The sequence below is a fragment of the Diospyros lotus genome, unplaced genomic scaffold (genome assembly GCF_014633365.1).
Source record: "Diospyros lotus cultivar Yz01 unplaced genomic scaffold, ASM1463336v1 tig00002464, whole genome shotgun sequence".
In the NCBI taxonomy this organism is placed as follows: Eukaryota; Viridiplantae; Streptophyta; class Magnoliopsida; order Ericales; family Ebenaceae; genus Diospyros; species Diospyros lotus.
This window is the reverse complement of record NW_026267110.1, coordinates 24,617-39,018: the sequence shown is the minus strand read 5'-3', so window position 1 is coordinate 39,018 and position 14,402 is coordinate 24,617. Positions and strand designations below refer to the sequence as shown.

At 37.8% G+C, this 14,402-nt stretch overlaps 1 protein-coding gene across 1 annotated transcript; it reads right to left on the bottom strand.

Moving 5' to 3' along the window:
* Positions 1-11,926: 11,926 nt before the first annotated feature.
* On the bottom strand, positions 11,927-14,039 carry LOC127793448 (uncharacterized; the record flags this gene model as incomplete). The annotated part of the gene is made up of 4 exons (XM_052324177.1): positions 13,670-14,039; positions 13,464-13,519; positions 12,942-13,310; positions 11,927-12,209 (listed from the first exon to the last, which is right to left on the bottom strand). Coding segments are annotated over exons 1-4 (1,078 nt in total), but the record flags the coding sequence as incomplete, so codon positions are not given.
* Between the last annotated feature and the right edge of the window lie 363 nt (positions 14,040-14,402).

Genomic DNA, 14,402 nt, shown 5'->3' with positions numbered 1-14,402 from the left:
ATCTGGATGACTTTTCCAGGAATACAATTTAGTTTCCAATGAGTCCTAATTCAAGTTTAATTCAATTAATGTATTCAATACCTTCCAACACTGAATTCATAAGCCAGGACATGACAAGTTAATCATACCCATACCCTAAATCATAGTTCATTGAATCTTTATATTCTAATATATAGATGAAGATCATATCATGTTCAGCATTATTATAACATGATCAGCATTATTTTGTGAGATTATGTGCATACATTTTGGTATGAGCATTGAGCATGACTTTATATGGAGCACTACATATCGTGTGCTAGCATTTATGTGAGCATTGCATTGCATTATGTGCGCCAGGCGGCTTGTCCACGGGGATCCCATTAGTTTCAGTTTCAGCTCAGTTTATGAGTTGCTCGCCTGGTGGCAACCAGGGGGCTAGGGGCTTTGCCCACAGTATGTGCTTACAGTTTTTATGTATGCAGGTTTCAAATCAGTCAGGTATGTTTTATCAGATTATGTGGGCCTATGAGCCAAAGTTGCATACCTGCATTTAGTTTACAGTTTATGTGCATTACATTTTTATGAATGCAATCAGACAGTGATTATATAGCACAAGTTCAGTGAGTTATTTATCAGTATCGATATTCTTCGATTCAGCTTCAGTATTCTTTCCAACTTATTACTTGCTGAGCTTTTTGTAGCTCACCTTATCCTCTTCACCCCTCCAGGTTCTAGTAGGGGAGTATCAGATGTGGGGCCTAGCAGCAGTGTTTAATAGTGTGTGTACGTACAGCCGCTCAAGATAAAAGATGTCTAGGAGTCTGTTGAGTTTTATAGTGTTTTCTCAATTTAGATCTACTTTATATTTCAGTTGATGGATTGTCCCTTAGTTAGAGTTTATGCTTTTCAGTTTGTAATGTCTCAGACTTTTTATTCCAGTTGATAGAGATGTTCAATTATGGTATCAGATTTCAGTTTATCAGTTAGTTTTATTTTATTTCCCGTAGCACCTCTTCTCGGGCAATTCTAGGAGAGGGGTGTTACACCTTGAGTCCAAGTAACGAGAAATAGAAAAGAGATATCTGAGGCATGCCACGAGCAAAGTGAAATCAAATTGAGCAATTGACCAGCCAAATGAGATTAGATCAATCTGAATTTGGCAAGCCAAGGCCACAGTCCAACCAATGGTTTGGGAAAAAGCCAACGTATAGAGAGAGAAACCACTTCGATATGGCCATGGTAATAAAAGTGATTGAAGTAAGGACAGCCTGAGAAAGGATGAAGTGTCGGACGATCCTAAGAAAAGAGCAGTGGAACTACTCGAGAGTGAACCTGTGCATTCACGATGAGTGAAAGTGTGCCAATGAAGTCCACACTGGATTCTAAGTGGACAAAATGTTAGTGTCACAAGAAGGCATATGGTGATCTCTTCGCCATCCTTATCATCATTCTCAAGCATCTCGTGAGAAACACCCCTACTTGCTCACCAACTCCCTTCCTCGCAAACATGCTTGCCTAAGACAATAAATGTGCTGCACAGATGAAGATATGGAATCCTCTTAGTGAGAAGAGAAAGAGACAGGTCCAAGTTGAAAGGAGAAGTTGCTCGGAGCCAGTCGTGGAAGAGGAGGCTACTGGGACACATGATCAGATCTTCTTCGAAGGAACAAGAGCAATTTGTTGACGCCTCAGGATTGCTCCTTCACCGTTCCCATTGAGATCATCAAGGGTCTTATTGACTAAATCCCACCAAGGAGGCGATCCTTACAACGAGAAAGTTCAGCCTCGAACATTCCAAGAGCAGGACTTAGTGTTTTGAAAAATGGCTGTCACAAGCGCATTAAGAAAGAAAGAAGAGAAGTTTTGGTCGAGCCGGAAAAGCCCTTACAAAGTCACGAAGTGCCAGGACCTGACGTGTCCGTATTACAGACGTTGCTAAGAGGGGCAACGGGCAGGATGTCAGGGGTGGTACATCTCGAAGAGTTTCTCCTAAATTTGTGATGAATTGTATTTCCCTTTTAAAGTTTTTTCATACACTGTAACATTTTCAAAATGAATAAAAGAATATACCCCATTTGTATTCTTGTGGATTAAGGCAATCTTACAAGTCGAGCCATATAAATCCCTTATGCCTCATATATTTGTAAATATATATTACAATCATGAAATGTGATGCAGGAACTATGGCATGAAGATAAGATAGGCAGTAATACTCCCAAACTCGACGAAGGCATATTAGTCAAGGTAAGGAAAAGTTCAAGTCCTGAAAGGTTTGGCCTGACAAATGGTAATTTGGTGCTAAGACCACGTACCCTCCTGGAATCTCGTACGTTCCAATGCCATACTGGCAGGCTAACCTGGATCCATTGCCTGAGTCCGGTGCTAAGCGCGTGAGCTAACCTTGACTCCTTGGCGAATCCGATGCTAAGCCTCCTGGCAAACTTTGAACAAGCGGTGGTAATTCGGTGGGTAGTGATATCTCTAACCTAGATCCCTTGCATTAGACAAGCCCAAAAAGGGCCTAAGGGGGCTGCAAGCAACCTTCCCAAACAAGCCTACTCAGTTATGATCAGGCGCGATGGCCCAGTCCTTCTTATACTCTCGGATGCATTCTGACGCCATGCCCGCAGGCCAACTTAGATCCCTTGCGTGAGTTAGGTGCTAGGCATGCATGCCAACCTTAACTCCTTGGTTAATCCGGTGCTAAGCCTCCCGACAAACTACGAACATCTGATTGAAGTTCGGCATGGGACATTGGACTGAACCCAGATCCTTTGTGATGGACATGTTTGGGAAGGAAAATCAAGCAATGAAGATATGAGTATTTTCTCAAGTTCCGGATGTAGGCCAAGCATGCCGAACCGTCGAAACAAAATATCGTTGCAACTATCCATTCTGGCGCATATGTAGGTCTCTAACATCCCCATCAAGGAATTCTTAATGTGAACATAAGCGAGGTACGCCTAACCCTATAAATTATTTCATGGATAATACTTTTGTGTACCTGTTGTAAAATCTAGTGCAGGTGTCATGACCTGAGCACAATGCAAAAAAATGACAAAGCTACCAGGTATAGCGGCAATAGGCCAGCAAAGATAAAGGTAAGCCCACATCCTAAGAGGTCTGGTTCGATGAATTATAATTTGGTGCTAAGACCCCAGACTAGCCTAGATTCCGGATGTGTTCCGATGCTATGCCCACATGCTAACCTGGATCCCTTGCCTGAGTCTGACGCTAGGCTTACGAGCTAACCTTGACTTCTCGGTAGATCCGGTGCAAAGCCTTTTGACAAACTTGAAACGACCGGTGTTAATTCAAAGGAAGGTCCCGGGTCTAACCTAGATTCCCTGTGTCGAACAAACTCGAAGGAGCAACATGGAAGAAATGGGTGCTGCCCTACCTTCTCAGACGAGCCCACCCAGTGGTGATCTAGCACAATGGCCTTGAACCTTCTTGGATTCCCAGACGTGTTCCAATGCCATGCCCGCATGCTAACCTGGATCCCTTGCGTGAGTCTAGTGCTAAGCTTACGAACTAACCTTGACTCCTCGATAGATCCGGCGTGAAGCCTCTCGGTAAACTTGCAACATCATATGGAAATTCAGCAATAAGCCTCAGGCCGAACATAGATCCCTTGTGGTAAACAAGTCTAACAAAAGAGTGTGAAAATGCCAAACGCATATAAGGGTTTAGTATCTGCCCTAAATTCTCGGATGCGTTCCTACGCCATGCCCGTAGGCTAACACGGATCCCTTGCAGGAGGTCGATGCTAAGCCTGCGAGCTAACCTTAACTCCTCAGTAGATCCGGCACAAAGCCTCCCGGTAAGCTTGGAACGACCGATGGAAATTCAAAGGCAGGTCCTGGGTCTAGCTTAGATCCCTTGAGGTAGATGAGTTTGAAAAAGGAAATGAAAGAAGTGTGAAGTGACTGCAAGGCTAAGCGTCTGGCCTGAATTCCTGGATGTGTTCCAACGCCATACTCGCAGGTTAACCTGGATCCCTTGCCTAAGTCCGGTGCTAAGCACGTGAGCTAACCTTAACTCCTTGGCGGATCCAGTGCTAGACCTCTTGACAAACTTGGAACTATCAGTGGAAATCCAGCGACAGACCATAGGTCCAACCTAGACTCTCTATAGTGGACAAACCCAGGAAAAGAAGGAATGAAAAGACTAGACAAAGATATAAAGTAAGGATTGTCGGGTAATCCCAAGGCTACGACGCGAGTTAAGCCCATGCATCACGCTAAAGCGGATGATGCAAACCCCAATCCATATTTCTTATAGTGGGTGGACCCCAAGCTCAGGCTGCGAGTGTAAATAGGAAAGGCTAGAAAGCATACCTCGATCCTCGTCAAGAGCGTGGCTGTCAACACTCGACAGCGTACCCTTCCGAGACTATTCAATAGATAATCTAAGCAAAAAAGTAATGTACATAATGTGCTTGAGTGATGAAATAAACATCGAATGTTAGGTATCTCTCTGAAAAATTGGCACTAGGCTGCTCCCAAGACAAACATGATTTGCTTGATGCTGGGAGGCTAGGTCTGTGCTCTAACTTTACATTGATATCTGCCTAGCCCCTGGCTTTAACTCAGGTGGCCCGATGTGAGCAACTTCACCTTAGAACTACTCGGTGGTAACAATGAGGGCGTACCTAGCCTAGAAACCAGTTTGATAAATGGTTTAGCCCTAAAGGTCTCATGTACTTAAAACCCATCGAGACGTTCAGGATGGAGATGGACACACCGCAGTTCCCTATAATAGTCCCGCGAAAGGATGAGGAATGGTAAAAGTAGCATGGGTATCTTCACCCTAGTTAGTCATCGATATCCTATCGCATCGAACCTTTGAGTTTCGGTGGCAGGGAATTGTTTGGAGTCCGTCGTCCATCAAGTTTCAAGCTTTCAATTTAGAGGGTAGCACGGTCAGCTTCTGCTTCCTCTATTTAAGAGCCTAATCGTCAATGTATCGAATGCTGATGCCACTACCATTGTGCCGTATGGTCAATCATTAGCTGAACTCGATAAGCAATCTCCTCTGCCCGATGGGCAATCATGTCTCGAGCAACCTTCCAAAATGTTACAAGGAGGCAAGATTACAGAACCAATCGAAGCGGCATTCCATGAGGCAACAAAGCAAATCCAAAGCCATCTTCTTAGTGTCCTAGAGTTGACGAATTTTCGTGATTACGAGATCATAGTCAGCGATGCCAGTTCAGTTTTTAGGGCTCTAGATGTCTTGCTTGTTGATTATCAACCCTTCAAACAACGAGTAATGGACTTTGTTAACACTGCAGCACCGCTCGTAGAGGTTAAGCCGTCTATCCGATAAGGCAACTCCCTCCAACAGCTTATTGATAGATAGAATTGCCACAAGCAACACTAGAAAAACGCTTCTCATCATTGTGCTGTTGAGTTCTAACCTAGTCAAGAGGGGGGGTGAATTGACACCTTTTAAAAATTCTAATGCAAAACTTATGCACGTATATATATGAGAAAACAAATTTAATACAAACCAAAATTGTAGTTGAGGGTACGGGAGCACTTAAATACTAGATGGATAATATGATATCCACTAGTTGTGCTAGTATGTGCTTAGATCCAATATACTCTTCAAATTACAACTTGGTGAAAACATGTGATTTGAATGCACACAATAACAAGACTTTAAATAAACCAAATGGAATATTGAATGAGTACAAAGAATGATCAATTAAAGCAAATCAGAATATAATAACCAACAAGAATGTAGGCCTTAGGATTTGGCCACACAAAACCAAAAACAAACAAGTATAATCAAGCAAGAATAAGTAAAGAGTGAAGAGAGGAAGAACACAGCGATGTATAGTGGTTCGGCCCTTATGGCTTACATCCACTACCTAAGGATTTCTTTCCTTAGGATTTTCAACCAAATCCACTATATGAAACTTTTGTTACAACCACCAAAGCCTTCACTTGGCTTCACCACCACCAAACTATTTCTGGAGTCTCACACTCACTAGTTTGGATTTTGTACGCTCTTTACAAGATACAAGAATAGTAGTGATTGAGAAATAGGGTTCTCTCAAAAATAATACAATGAAGTGTAGAGAACTCTCTTAGTTTTCTCTCAAGAAGATAGAGGAAAAGAAAGACTTAGAGAGAGTGAAAATCTTGGCCAATGATGTAGAAAATAATAGGGCTTCCAAAATTTGTACCAAAGCCTTCAAGAGACTCTTTTATATAGTGTTAGAGTAGGCTTTCCTTGATCAATCTCAGCCCTCCATGTGGCAAGTCTTCAAGCCAATCTCATCCCTTCATTTTGAATTCTTGATTTACCTTCCATAATCAGCTAACTTGATTGATTTTCAAGACCTTTAACTTTTGTAGATCTCCAACCAGCCTTCAATGAGCAAATCAATTCCAGTAATGCATGGCTAATTTTAAGGATTAAAATATCATCACAATTCTTCATAATTCTTGCAAAATCGTCCATAAATCAGAAATAATCTATGATGACTTCTAGATGATCTTCAAACACCTTTGATTGAGCAATTTACCCCTTAGCTTCCATAACAAGAATAGCTGATTTGAAATTTGAATTTAAATCTCCATGAGGTGAAAAATGCAGCCAAATATTCTCAAATAATGAAGATATCAATTAGCCATAATTAGTAGGATACTTGATTCCATGATTTGAGTCTCCATATCCTTTTAATGAGAGAGAATCAGCAATAAAGGAAAGTAATATCAATTAAGGTTTAATTTTCAAACCTTAATTTCCTCCATTAATGTTGAACAATAATGCTGAATCTTTAACTTCTCCATTTGAATGCAATTCAAAAAAATCTTCCATATTTAACTGAGTATAGGAGCTTTTAGGAACCTTTAAATTTACTCCTTGATTCTCTTACCATATCTAGACCAACGAGATGATGTATCCTTGATGAGTGAGCTCCAACGTGGCTGCCATGTCATCAAAATGCCACATTAACAATGCCATGTCGCCAAGTTACATATATGGCAACTCCATATAGTGGACTACTCCAATCTCCTCAAAAACTTCCATATAGATCTTTTGAATTTCCCATATATGAACAATGATTCCATATATATATCTTCTAGACTTTCCATTCTAAGAAGAACTTTCCATACATAGCTCAAATACTCAAATTTCTAGAAAGCTCTCTAAAAACTTGTTTCCATATATAATGAAATCTCTATATCAATATAAGAAGTTTCCATATATAACCTGTGTTATGAAATCACTAGAGAATAGCTTTGTAAGCCTTATGAAGACTTCATGCTTTGTTAGTACATAAAATATAAATGAACATTCACATTCACACATGCCAATCATCAATCATTAAAATCTACACTCAACAATCTCCCCCTTTTTAATGATTGCAAAAACGTGAAAGAAGCTATACTTAAATGATTTAACCAAAAATATGATTTCCCCTTAAGCTTGCTCTTGCTCCCCCTTAATTTAGGCTCCCCCTTAACTTGCTCTCTCCCCTTAATTTAGTCTCCCTCTTATCCTTTTAAAACACTATATAGCTACAAATTTTCTCTCCCCCTTTTTTGTAATCTATCAAAAAATACATGAGAAAGAAAAAAATACAATTAGGGAATAGGAATCATCCCAAGTGAGTTTCGAAGAAAAAGAAAATTTTCATTTGAAAGAGGCTTAGTAAAAATATCAGCAAGTTGATTCTTGGTATCCACATATTTAATGACAATATCACCTTATAACACATGCTCTTGTTGGAAATGTATGCCCTAAAGACACGTTTTGTTTAATTTATGGTAATGATGTTTCTTTTATTCAGTTTATGGCACATATATCATTTGTATTTTATTGTTGGAAAAGTGTCCATGCTATTAAGTAAGTGATTCATGTGATGGGTCGTTCTTCATAGTTAGGCATGAATCATAGGTACTTAATAAGCAAGAAAATATTACTCTTGATCTTTTGATAAAACTGGGCATTCTATCATGATAAGATCATTGTGCAATAGATCCTAATGGAGGATGGCTTGCCTTAGCCAGTAAACAGTCCGTTTACTCTAATTGTACAAGCGCATTTGGAATGCGTAGAGTGGACCTGTGATAGAAGCTAATGACAAAGTACTAATTACCATGGAGCTAGTCTATCACTGCTACTACGTGGACGAGTACTCTAATACTTGAGTATTAGTTGATGGTCTAGTGAACTTAGAGCTATATTCTTAGATTCACTGTAGGTGAGGTCTATCAAAGATCAATAACCTTTTGAGTTGGGAGTATGGTTTCTAATTAGCTAAGACAGACTGATACAAGATAGTTTTTGTGATTCACCCCCTTGTGATTGTCCAAGAATAATCAAATAATCCAGGGCCCTGGGAACGTGACTTAAGAGTGTGTGCTTCTGGGTAGCTCCTAGTGATAAGCAAGTACATTCGAGTAGTCACGAATTATTGGACTAGTGATCTAAGGATGGTAGAAATCATTTAGAGAGGTGTTAGTACATTATTCCTTTCTAAATGATGGGTGTTACGCAGAGGGGTATTTTCGTCATTACACTAGTAGGTCAAAGACATTGCATATGCAGAATTATTCGTGGGGTCAGTGTTACCATATGGTGATAGTTGGAACACTTAGAATGACAAAATATAGCTACTAGGTAGCAGGGATATTTTGGTCATTTTAGTAGCCGCCAATAATTTGTCTTTTGATCCCCGGGGTAGCTCGATATAACTCATGTATTATTTAATACATTTGGCTTGTTGGATGAATTACATAAAGAGAGAATTATTTTATTCAGAATGGTCCATAATTAATTGGGCTAGAATAAAATAATAGTTCATTAGTTTTAATTAATTAATTCGGCTAACCCAATTAGAAAATTAATTAAATGGACTTGGCCCACTAGGGTTTTAACCCTAGGGTTCTCCCTATATATTCTCTCCTTGTTTTGTTTTTCATCCAAGTCGATTTTTGCTCTTTTCACCGGAAAGAGAGGCCACGAGTTCGAGTCATACTTCAGAAGATCGAAAGAGAGCCTTCAAGTTCTGATGCGAAGGAGCCGAAGGATTGCAGGACAGCCGTCGTCTCCACCACGTGAAGAAGCTCCCGCCCATCCTCCGCCTGTCGCCTCATTCCGTCCGGTAATCCATAGGAAAAGTAAGTTTCCTAGATTCTAATCAATATGAGGAATTTTTTTTTAAAACCGCTTCCGTTGCATGCTATGTATCCTCGTTTATGGATCCTTCAGCTCTCTAATAAAATGATGTCTAACTTCTATGTGTTTAGCTTTGCTATGATACACCGGATTCTTAGATAAGTGGATAGCACTTGTGTTATCACAATAAATGGAAATATTCTTGAACTCTAAACCAAAATCCTCTAATTGTTGTTTAATCCAAAGCAATTGTGAAGTGAAACTACTTATGGCCATATACTCAGCTTCAGTAGTGGAGAGTGCTACACTTGATTATTTCTTAGAAAACCATGAAATGAGCTTATTTCCTAGAAATTGACAAGTGCCCGTAGTACTTTTTCTATCCAATCTACAACCAGCATAATCCAAGTCACTATAAGCATACAAATCAAATAAAGAACTCTTATCATACCAAAGACCAAGAGTAGAGTTATCTTTTAAGTATCTAAAAATCTGTTTTATTTCAATTAAGTGTGATTGTCTAGGATTAGATTGAAATCTAGCACACAAACACATAGCATGCATAATATCGGGTCTAGATGCAGTAAGATATAACAGTGAGCCAATCATAGATCTATATAGCTTTTGGTCTACTTCATTACCATTTATGTCACTATCAAGCTTTGTATTTGCAACCATGGGGGTAATACAAGCTTTAACTAAATCCATGCCAAATCTAAATAGCAAATCTTTAGTATATTTAGCTTGACTAATGTGAATGCCATTCTCACTTTGTTTTATTTGCAAACCTAAAAAGAACGTTAGTTCACCCATCATGCTCATTTGGAATTCACCACTCATACAATTAGCAAAATCTTTACACAAAGAATCATTTGTTGATCCAAAAATAATATCATCCACATACACTTGTACAATAAGTAAATCATTATTTTTATGCTTCACAAACAAAGTACTATCAATTTTCCCACGATTAAAATCATTTTGAAGCAAGAACTTTGATAAACGATCATACCACGCTCTAGGAGCTTGTTTTAATCCATAAAGAGATTTAAAAAGCTTGTAAACATGATTTGGGAACTTTTGATTTTCAAAACCAGGGGGTTGCTTCACATAAACATCTTCTTGAATAAAGCCATTTAAAAATGCACTCTTAACATCCATTTGATACAATTTAAAACCTTTAAAGCATGCAAATGCCATTAACAACCTAATAGCTTCTATTCTAGCTACCGATGCAAACGACTCATCATAATCTACTCCTTCTTCTTGACTATATCCTTGTGCCATAATCTAGCCTTATTCCTAACCACTTTTCCATTTTCATCCATTTTGTTTTTGAAAACCCATTTTGTACCAATAATAGAATGATTTTCAGGTTTAGGAACTAAACTCCACACTTTGTTTCTTTCAAACTCATTTAACTCTTCTTGCATTGTTATTACCCAATCGAGTGCTTTTAGAGCATCATTAATACATTTGGGCTCAATTTCACAAATCAAAGCAAGAGAACTAAAAGGATGCACACCATGAGATGATCTAGTTCTAACTCCATGAGAAATGTCACCTATTATTAATTCTTTAGGATGCCGGTGCTTATTTTTAATTTGATACCAATTTTGCTCATGCGAAGAACCTATCAATTCATTATTTTCTTGGGATTCTAAGTGAGTCTCATTTTCCAATTTATCTGCTTCTATATATGAATCCATGTTATTAGGTGTAGATTCCTTTAAACTAGACTCTATTTGTGGTTCAAAAACTACATCTTCATCTTCTTCAATATTAGAACTCTTAGCTAGTGATTCATCAAATTTTACATGAATGGACTCTTCTATTGTTTTTGTCCTAGAGTTATAAACTCTATATGCTCTACTAGTAGAAGAAAAACCAACCAAAGAACCTACATCAGATTTAGCATCAAACTTATCCAAATTATATTTAGTGTTCAAAATGTAACATTTACACCCAAATGGTCTAAGATAATCTACTTTAGGTGTCTTACCATGCCAAAGTTCATATGGTGTCTTATTTAGCCCTTTTCTAATAGACAACCTATTTAACACATAACTTGCATGATTAATTGCTTCAGCCCAAAATGACTTAGGTAAACCACTTTCAATTAACATAGTTCTACCAATTTCTTGTAATGACCTATTTTTTCTTTCAACTACTCCATTTTGTTGTGGAGACCTAGGTGCTGAAAAATTATGAGAAATACCATATTTATCACATAACTCACCAAAACCAAAGTTATCAAAGTCACCACCATGATCACTCCTAATCTTAATTACACATGCATTTTGTTGATTTTGTAGTTTTCTAATTAGACTATCAAAAACAGGCAATGCCTCACTTTTATGAGAAATAAACAAGCACCAAGTAAAACGAGAAAAGTCATCCACAATCGCAAATGCATATGATTTACCACCTAAACTTTTAACCCAACTAGGACCAAACAAATCTAAATGAAGTAATTCTAATGGCCTAGTTGTGGTAACATCTTGTTTTAATTTAAATGACTCTCTAACTTGTTTTCCTCTATTGCATGCATCACACATATGTAGGTCATTCAAATTCAATTTAGGCACTCCTCTAATCAGATTTTTCTTTATTAGTTTAGAAAGAGTAGATGTGCTAATATGACCTAATCTTCTATGCCATAGATCCATAGAGTTATCATTCACCATAAGACAAGTAGCATCATTAACACATAAATAATTCAGATTTAGCACATAAATGTTTCCTTCTCTAATGCCTTTTAAAACAATCTTATTTAAAGAATCTTTAATCAAGCACTCATTACCTTCAAATGCAACCATGTAGCCTTTGTCAATTAATTGACTTATGCTAAGCAAGTTGTAGGATAAGCCACTCACAAATAAGACATCTTCAAACATGAGTTTAGAAGGATTACTCACATTTCCAATGCCTACAATTTTCACTTTTGAGCCATCGCCAAAAGTGACATTACTTCTATGCTTTTTAGCTTTAAGAGACGAAAATAAGGTGGCATCTCCAGTCATGTGCCTTGAACATCCGCTGTCCAAGAACCATTGGCTTGAAGTGCCTTTGGCCTTCAAGCACACCTATTAAGCAAATCAAGGAACCTTAGGTACCCAAACTTTGGGTCCTTGGGGGTTAGAGAACATGAAATCATAGCCATATGTATCAAAGATATGTTCCTTAGCTTTTTGATCATTTAAACCCTTAGGAATCCAAAAACTCCTAGTTCTAACAACTTTATTATTCCTAGTTCTAGCTAGTTTTGCATATTTAGCTCTAGAAAGATATTTTGCTCCTTTAATGATTCTAGCATGATGCACACGCCTAGAATGAGTAAGATGAGTGGAGGAACCAGATTTTTGGATTTTTTCTTTCAGTTTACTAGGGTCAAAACCAAGACCAGCCTTTTCAAAATATGGTTTTTGAGATGCAAGCCAAGAATCCAATTTACTGGAACTCAAAGAAAATTTTAAAAATGATTTTTCTAAGTGCTCATTCTTTTCTTTTAAACATGCTATTTCATTTAGTAGCTCAGAATGATCACATACAATGCATTCATGCTCCCTAAGACTATCAATAGTGTCATGCAATTCATTTATAGTATCTTTTAATGCACACACTTCATTTGGTTTATTTTCTTCCATTTTCCTAATTTTAGAGTTTAACTCATCTATTTCTTCTATGTACTCTTCCTCTTTCTTTTCTAATCTACCATTTTCTCTCTTAAGCTCCTTGATTTCTCTAATAGCCATTTTATGTTTTTTAAACATAAAATCAAACTCTTCTAATAATGCATCCATTTCGGAAGTATTTACCTCCTCATCTGTGGAAGATGAGTTCTTTTGTCCTTTGGCCATCAAACAAAAATTGGCCTTTTCTTCTTCTTCATCGCTTGAAGATGATTCAGATTCACTAGAATCATCCCAAGTTGCTTTGAATGCTTTTCTATACTTGTTCTCTTCCTTTCTCCTTCCTTTGGATCTACCCTTCTTTGATTTGGGACATTCGGACTTGTAGTGTCCAATTTTGCCACACTTGTAGCAAGTAACCTCCACTTTCTTTTCATTTGAGGCTTCTACGGGATTAGTCTTGCTGGAACTCCTTTTATTCTTTTTCATAAAGTTTCGAAGCCTCCTAGCTAACATGGCAATCTCCTCTTCCGAATCCTCCTCTCCATTGGATTCCTGTGCAACAGGTAAAGCAATTGACTTAGATTTTAAAGAATCTTCTTTGTTTTTATACCTGTTTTTGAGAGTAAGCTCATGTGTCATTAGTGAACCCATTAGTTCATCTAGTGACAACTTCTTAGTATCCTTGGCCTTTTAAATGGCTGTCACCTTTGGATCCCATGCCTCCAGTAGAGATCTTAGAACTTTTTGCACCTTTTCAAAATCTGAAAATGATTTACCAAGAGACTCAAGAGAGTTAAGAATATCAATCAAGCGAGTATACATTTCAGAAATAGATTCATTAGGTTTCATAGAAAACAATTCAAAATCATGTATGTACATGTTTATTTTTGTTTCTCTAACTTGACTAGTACCTTCATATTTTAAATCTAACTTCTTCCAAATTTCATAAGCAGATTTACAACACTGTACATGATTAAATTCAGATCTACTCAAAGCACAATGAAATGCACTCTTAGCCTTAGCGTTTAAAGCAATTAATCTATTATCTTCATCCGTGTACTTATCTCTATTCTTTTCTACTATCTCTTCTACTTCTCCTCTCTTTACCTTTTCCTTAGGGACATATGGACCATCTCTAACTATTTCCCACAAATCAAGACTATATGCAGTTAAAAAATCTTCCATCATTGTTTTCCAATATGCATAATCGGTGCCATCAAAGAATGGTGCCCTAGACAAAGAACGACCCTTATTTTCATAGAAATGTGAACTCGATGCCATGGATACACCTAGTGATGATTAATCAATCTCTTAGGAACCTCACTCTGATACCACTTGTTGAGTGCTAACCTAGTCAAGAGGGGGGTGAATTGACACCTTTTAAAAATTCTAATGCAAAACTTATGCACATATATATATGAGAAAACAAATTTAATATAAACCAAAATTGTAATTGAGAGTACGAGAGCACTTAAATACTAGATGGATAATATGATATCCGCCAGCTATGCTAGTATGTGCTTAGATCCAATATACTCTTCAAATTACAACTTGGTCAAAACATGTGATTTGAATACACACAATAACAAGACTTTAAATAAACCAAATGGAATATTGAATGAGTACAAAGAATGATCAATTAAA